The sequence below is a fragment of the Grus americana genome, chromosome 2 (assembly GCF_028858705.1).
Source record: "Grus americana isolate bGruAme1 chromosome 2, bGruAme1.mat, whole genome shotgun sequence".
Lineage (NCBI taxonomy): Eukaryota > Metazoa > Chordata > Aves > Gruiformes > Gruidae > Grus > Grus americana.
In genome coordinates this window covers 63,193,475-63,201,047 of record NC_072853.1, presented here as the reverse complement: position 1 = coordinate 63,201,047, position 7,573 = coordinate 63,193,475, and the positions used below count along the sequence as shown (strand labels likewise).

Here is a 7,573-nt window from a genome sequence, read left to right as displayed (position 1 = left end):
GCACTGGAACGCGGCCTTTTCGGGGTGCGGTGCGCAGCCTTACTGCCTGAAGTGCCCCAAACAACGTGTCCTTTTTAAGGATTTTTTATCATCATCATTATTAAAGTCTAAGAATTCCAAATATGTTCCAGTTAGTGAAGGTGCTCCGTTCGGCCGCAGTAGTGGCCCGTAAGCGCTAACGTGTCGTAGCATGTTTGTACAGGGGCGACTCAGCCCGACGGGTTTAAGTGGAAATTATGGCAGACGAGGGGGTACGGCTTTTCCCTGCCACCGGTGACAACCTGCCCAGGAGAGGCTGTCCCAGTGGGAGCCCCGCGCCCCGTCGCGGCTGCCCGCCGTGTGCCGGCGTGCAGGGCGGGGGTGCGGGTCCAGGGAGCGGGGTGCCTGGCCGGGCAGGGGGTGGGATGTGGGGGCGCGGGGGGTGCCGGAGCCACGTTCAGCTTCGCTCCCGGCGTCTGAATCCCTGCCGGGTGCGAGTGTGTGTGTGTGTGTGCGCGCGAAGAGGGGAGGAGGGAGGAAGTGGGGTGGTGGTGGTAGCGGCTGCGGGGGGGTGGGTGGGGGGGAGATTATTGGCAATGGGCGGGAGAGAAAGAGGCGACTCCTGTTTCCTTTTCTTTCTGCCAGCGCAATCTCGGCTCATTTTCTCTAAGCAATACAAGTTCACGGACGAGCTACCTAGCCAGCCTTCCTCTCCCATCATGGACCTCCCAGGTAAAAAAGCCGTTCCCCTCTCCGCCGGCTGTTCCTTTTGCAAAATTCGAGCAATAACAAGATGCGGGATTAGGGCAGCGGGAGAGATGTCTCGGGGGAAGTGCAGAGGGGGGGGATCTCCCTGAAGTGACATCTCAGGGTGTTCTGGTGAGCGGGGAAAACTGAGATGCAACTTCCCAGGGAGACGCCGGGTGAGGTTTTGCCTCCTGCTATATGTGTGCATGACGGGGTGAGAGCCGGGGAATGTCTGAGCCGGCCGCTTCCTTCCCGAGAGTTCAGGGAGCCGCCGGGATCGGCGCCAGCTAGGGTAGCCTGCCCTGGGGGACAAAGGGTTGGGAGGTACAAGCCGGTGCCCGAGCGCAGCAGCCCCCCGGGCGGGGAGGAGGGCGGCGGAGGCTCCCAGAGCCCGGCTGGGGCAGTGCCGCGGCGGGGGCGCGTGCTCGGGGGCGCCCCGGCCGTCCGCGAACCCTATGGATGGAGGGGCAGCTCCAGCGAGGGGGAGAGCGAGCATAAAAACCAGTCATAATAAAATCTCCTTCCGTAGCGGCTAGGGCATTAGAAGACCGACATAAACCCGGCTCGTAGATGTAGTAAAAAGTGGGGCCGTGGGAACTAGCCGGGTTTTGGAGCCCCCGTCGGTTGTAGGGGTGGAAAGGTATTGTCCGTGGCATCCGCAGGGTCGTCCACAGTGGGCTCAGGGACGAAATCTGCCGCGTTGCCCCCCTCCCGCCTCCAAGTACCGCTGGGGCTCCGGAACCCCCCGCTGCTGGGGGACGGGAGAAAGAGAAGACGCGAGGAGACGCCGGGCAGACCTGTAGTGCCGGCTGGGGCGCCCGGGGCGGGGAGGGGGGAGCCCGCGCCCGCGGTGTGCTGCCGGTCGGCGCGGTGCCCGGCTCCTGCCTGCCCGCCTGCTCTGCTTCACCGCCGCCTTTGCCCTTGCCAGGCTGCTGCGCGCCGCCCACCCTCTGAGGAGGCTACTTCTCCCCGCGCGGAGGAGGAGGAGGAGGAGGAGGCGGAGGAGGAGAAGGGGAGGAAGGCGCGGCCCCAGCCGCCGCTGCCCAGCCGCCGTCCCGCAGAGCGCTGGCCGCAGGGCGCCGCGGCGGCAGCAGGCGCGCAGCCCCCTCCGCCTCCCCGCGGCCGCCCGCATGGCGGCGGCGAGCCGGAGCGGCGGCGGTCCGGCGCTGGGCATGGGGCGCCGGCGGCGGGGGGCGCTGCCGGAGCCGGCGGGCGGCTGCTGCTGCTGCCTGGCGGCGGCGCTGCCGCTGCTGCTGCTGCTGCTGCCCGCCGGGTGCCCGGTGCGGGCGCAGAACGACACGGAGCCCATCGTCCTGGAGGGGAAGTGCCTGGTGGTATGCGACTCCAGCCCCTCGGCCGACGGCGCCATCACCTCCTCCCTGGGGATCTCGGTGCGCTCGGGCAGCGCCAAGGTGGCCTTCTCGGCCACCCGCAGCACCAACCACGAGCCCTCAGAGATGAGCAACCGCACCATGACCATCTACTTCGACCAGGTCAGCCGCCGTCTGCTTTGCCTTCGCTGCCCCCCACCCCGCGCCGGACGGCCCCTCGCCTCCCTGCGCGGGCATCCCCGCCCCTAGCCCCCCGTGACTGCACTCTTATTTTCGTCCTTGCTCCCCTTCCATCTTTTATTTCTCACTCACCCGCTCAAAAGCAATTTCATAGTTCAACTCCCCAGAAAGAGTTTGGGAAGTTCTTTTAGGTGGCTGCGGGGCTTTCCTGGGGTGGTGGTGGTGTGGTAAGCGGGGGGCGCTGACTTGTCCGGTCCCGTCGCTAGTACAGAGAGGGCTTTAACGTGTCAGTTTGTGCCTCGGACGCTTGCGGGGCGCCTTGCAGCCGAGGATTGACCCGGGCAGTCAGAGACGACCCGAGGGGAAAGGTGCTCATCCTCCTTGGATGCTCCGTCGTAAATGCTCATTTTCAGGGCAAGAGGAGGACAGAGATTTACAGCTGGGGAGTCGCCGGATATGCCTGTTCCGAGCGCATTTGGCAATGTTACAGCATCTCTCGGGGGGAGGGAGGGTTGAGGAAGAAGAAGGTGTTTCCCGCGTTATCAAACGAGGCGAACGATGTCCCCAGTGGGTTATAACGGAGCGGTGCTATGCTGCACGGCATACGTCGGGCAGAGCAGCGGACAGCCCGACCTGGTCATCCTGCCCCTTGCCCGTCGCACTGCTTGCCTCCTGGAGCCCATGCCCCATCCTTCCGCTTGATTTTTGCGATGAAATTTACTTTTTTTCTACCGCCTCTGACTCCTGATGTAGTTTTGCAGAGTCAGCCAAAATTAGCACACGCAAACTCTTTTTTCTGTGTTTTTGTTTTTGGGGTTTTTTCATCTGTCTGTTCGCCTGTCGTTCATCTGTCTTACCTTTCCCTCCTAATGAGTTTGCACAGCTATTCCTCGCGTACAAGATCTCATAAAGTCAGATCAGTAGAGGAAAAAAAAAAAAGAGCTTGTTTCATATATAGCGTACTTTAGACGCTTTACCCCGCAATGCTCAGTTCTCAGGAGTTTGAAGGCATTCTTCCCTTGATGCTTCCACAATAAAGGATTCTTGGGTTTTTTTTTTTTCTTTCTTGGAACAATACCGTTTGGCGATTTGGGAGGAAAGAGTCGGAAATTAAGGGGTGTTGGTTTTGTTTCCTCCTGCTTTGTATTTTTCCTCATTAAGACAGAGGTTATAGCCCGCAAAGCTGAGCGTGGCCGGGGCGCCCTGGGGGCGGGCACGGCGGAGCAGCCGGCTCGGGCTAACCCGCTCGCCGCACGGGATCGCCACGGGCCCGCGGGTTTTTCTCCACTCGTTACCCGTGCCTCTTGAGCCAAATTAGGCTGCCCGTCGCTGGAGCCTGGAAAGGGAGCGAGCGGATGAGCCGAGGCCGGTTCCCCGTCAAATCGGCGGGCTCCGCACCGCCAGCCTCTGCGGGGGCGGGATGCGGCCGCCGCTTCCCAGTGAGGCTTCGCACATCTGCCGGAACGCTCAACTCTTTTTCTTTTTTTTTTTTTTTCATTGTTTCAAAAGACATTGAAATATATGCTAAATTAAGATTGCTGTCGGGGAGGAGGAGCAGGCTCCCCCTCCACGGTGCAGGCCAGCCGACGTAGCCCACCAGAGAGACAGGGAGGCATGAGGTGGCAGATGTTGCTGTTGCTGAGCATCCTCCCTCCTCCCTCGCCCCATTCTGCAGTACGATTTTAGTTCTATACCGTATGAAACTCGAGGGCAGGTCTGATTTCAGGAGTGCTAGCTAAACCCCATACATTTGCATTATGAGTTGATGAGTTTCAGGTTAGTTTTTTTTCCCTCGCTTCTTTCCCCTCCCTCCTTTCCTTCCCTCCACCTACACCCCACCCCCGTTTCAGCCACCTTTGCTTTATTGACAGTGCAGTGTGGACATTTGCACTTCATCTAACAGGCTTTGGCGATCAGTTTTGCGTAACTAAATCGTTTTATGAACTGTGGTGCTTTTTAAATGCCTCTGTAACTTGGCCTCTTTCCCCTGCAGTGCACTTTTAATTGTGCTGCAAATGCTATTTTGACTAGGCTTTATATCCATCATAGAGCTCATGTCAGATTTTCACTGGCGCTTTTCTAAGATGGGGTCTGATTTCTCTCTTTCTCTCTTTCTCTCCTTTTTTTGTTTTCTTTTGTTTGTTTACTTTCCAGGTATTAGTTAATATTGGCAACCATTTTGATCTTGCTTCCAGTATATTTGTAGCACCAAGAAAAGGGATATATAGTTTCAGTTTCCACGTGGTCAAGGTCTATAACAGACAAACCATCCAGGTGGGTTGTGATCTAAAGAAAATACTGTTTTTCCTTTTTTTTAAATGCTCATTTCTAGACACTAAGGTGCATTTACAAAACTAGCAAGTAAAGAGCGAGACTGTAGGTTATTTTAATTAAAGGGGTCTGTATGCATGACAGAAATCACCCATTGCCTTAGTTTAATTCAACCCTCTTTCTAACCTGCACAAAAGTTGAATGATTTGCACAGGGCAAAAAAGCCATTGAGAGTATTGAGAAAACTCAAGATTCTCTCTCTTTGCACTTTTTAGGTAAGTTTAATGCAAAACGGCTACCCAGTGATTTCAGCTTTTGCAGGGGATCAGGATGTCACCAGAGAAGCAGCCAGCAATGGGGTCTTGCTCCACATGGAAAGAGAAGACAAAGTGCATCTCAAACTGGAAAGGGGTAACCTCATGGGAGGGTGGAAATATTCAACCTTTTCTGGCTTCTTAGTCTTTCCACTATAAAAGAAGGCCAAATAGGAGACAGATCCATGAGCCGGAGCAAGGATTCCATCGTTAACGACACCCTGAACTTGGCAGCACATGACAATATTTCCAGTCACCCCGTCAGACTGTCACGGTAGAAGAATGATAACCTTCTAAACTCCAACATTTGCTTTCAATATTGACAATTCCTCGGGAACCTGCGCCTCTAATTAGTTTTAGACGACAGTGATCTTTAGGAGAAATGAAATTATCGACCTGAGCAATTTGTACCTGTGATTGTAAAGTCAATTTCGGATTTTATTGTTGGGATCATTGACTTTCTTATTCTTCTTTATTTTTTTCCTCTCTTTAATTTTTTCCTCTTTTTCTTTCTCTTGTTATTGTCCCAATGAGACAAATAACTCGGACCACACAATCGCTTTGTCAAAGGCTTGCTCCAGAGCCAGAAGAATGAAGTGTTCAGCCCAATGAGGTGTTCTTTCCATGCTTTATTTCTTTGTGTTGTATAGCCTTAAGGAAAAAAAGAAAAAAAAAAAGGAAAAAAAAAGAAAAAAAGAAAAAAAAAGAATGGCTTCAGTCTCAGTCCTGTATTTTTCTGGGGGAGGGGGATTCTGGACATTACTGTGTCAAGAAGTGCTTTATCCAGTGAAGCAAAATTTGCACGATTGGAACCTTATTTGTTTTGTGTTGTTCGTGTTTTTCATCGACTTTTTCTTTTTCCTGATTTTTGTTTGTGTGTGCTAAAAATGTAAGCTAGATTGATCAGTAAGACAAAACAAAGCACATATATACCCTGTAGCTCTAAGTAAAGCTAACCAGTGAACAATTCTGTCTGCACTTTCCAGCTGATCTTTATAGACCTATTTAGAGAGAGAGAGAAAGAGAGAGAAAGAGCGAGAGAGCTACATGATCCTTCAATTACAATCTGGAAACCGGTAAAGGAACTGACATTTCTGAATTGTCCTGACATTTCTAGAAGCAACAATGGAGGCTTTGAATATCTTCTCTGACCATACCCTAAAATATATCCTTTCTTTGTATTACTGAGCGTATTTTGGGTGCTTTTATCTGATATTTATTTGATGTATTTGTCCACTAATGCTTGAGTACACATTGTGGGAGCATGAAGAGATGGCAGAACAAACTCTTCCTCTTCCAAATTAAATAAAACCATCTCCACTTGACCTGTCCGTGGCAAGTATCGGAGGAGCTGCCACTAGCTTCTTTGACAGCCTTTGGAATAGGGGCCTCAGAGGATCAGCAAATGCACCAGAAGTTGCACGGGTGCTGTGCATTTATTAGCTGTGTGTACTCTTCCCAATACAAATGGTCTCAGAGTTCTGGGGGTGGATTGACATCGATACTGGAGTTTAGGAAAAGTTATTACCCCAATCAACAAGAGGTAAAATATCAGGCCAATGTCAATTGCATTCTTTTGCCTCATTCTCAATAAACAGATCTTGTTTCTTCTTCTTTTTTTTTTTTTTTTTTTTTTTTAATAAAGGTTGATGTATTAGACAGTGTGCTGAGGAAAATCTTGCTTGAGGAGATACAGGAGGAATGTTTATATTATTTTATATTATTTATCCTAATTTATTTAATTTGAAATACTTCATCTTGCTGTTAATACCACAAGGGTGGATGTGTATAAGAATTTATTTTTGTCAAGTTTACTCCTCTGCCACAACAAATATAATGCAAAGGCATTTGCAGCAAATTGGTGGTAGCTATGTTGTATTTCAAAATTATGGTGGACATGTCATTTTCATTGTAAATTTATCATTAAAGGGACAAAGTCAATTAAAGTCATATATTCTTAAAAAAATCCTTATCTGTGTTGCTTATGATACCTCAGATTACGAAAACATAGGGCAATTTAATATTTCATATTTTCGTGTATTTTCACCATTGATGCTGTTTGTTTGCTTTGGTGTTTCACTCTTCTGGCTCTGAATGAATGGGGTTTAGGGCTGTTTTTAATGGTTCGCATTTTCTAGGTTCTCCTTGTGCATTGGCATGACTGCAGTGTTTCTAGTTGCAAAATATCACAGGGCTATGTTTAAATACATGAAATAAAACATGAGTTGGTAACAACCTTTTTTCTATTAAAATACAAAAATAGTTATGAAAACAGTTGTCTTAATGGTAGATATTGTAAAATTACTTTTAAATCTAAGTTTTTGCATTTAAAACTTGATAATGTCTCTCAAGAAAATACACACCAAGGGGGGTTCAAGGTCACAAGTTTTTAGTTTCTATTATGTTTCCTCAGTCTTATTTTGAAATTCTGCCTACCATAATCACTTTCAGTTGTCCCATTTATCTCAGTTCATCTGGCTTGAATAGTTCCGGCTCTCTCCTAAGCAAAATTGGGCCAATGACAAGGTTTTCCTTGGACGTACTCTTGGAATTTTCTTAAGCCACTGGAGCTGCAGAATCTGAATAGCCCACTTCATGTATTCAAGTTCAGTAATTCTGGCCATGCTTATTTTATAAAGCTAAATATGTCTATATGATAACCAATCTTCTTCTGAATTTAAAGAAGGTCTCTAATATACTGCCTCTCCCTCTTCTATTCATGTGTCTGTCCTTCATGCAAAGCTATAGAGC

At 50.0% G+C, this 7,573-nt stretch overlaps 1 protein-coding gene across 1 annotated transcript; it reads left to right on the top strand.

The window, feature by feature from the left end:
- Positions 1-649: 649 nt before the first annotated feature.
- CBLN2 (cerebellin 2 precursor) lies at positions 650-6,768 on the top strand. The gene is made up of 4 exons (XM_054818292.1): positions 650-711; positions 1,655-2,219; positions 4,392-4,511; positions 4,784-6,768. Exons 2-4 carry the CDS (start codon positions 1,857-1,859, stop codon positions 4,979-4,981), a joined length of 681 nt encoding a protein of 226 aa, XP_054674267.1. The 5' UTR covers positions 650-711; positions 1,655-1,856; the 3' UTR covers positions 4,982-6,768.
- Positions 6,769-7,573: the final 805 nt, after the last annotated feature.

Bases quoted from the DNA above. Each gene is read 5' to 3' on its own strand.
- CBLN2 (XM_054818292.1), top strand. From the start codon at position 1,857: ATGGCGGCGGCGAGCCGGAGCGGCGGCGGTCCGGCGCTGGGCATGGGG. The intron at 2,220-4,391 runs GTCAGCCGCCGT...TTTACTTTCCAG, and splicing joins TGACCATCTACTTCGACCAG to GTATTAGTTAATATTGGCAA. The intron at 4,512-4,783 runs GTGGGTTGTGAT...TGCACTTTTTAG, and splicing joins ATAACAGACAAACCATCCAG to GTAAGTTTAATGCAAAACGG.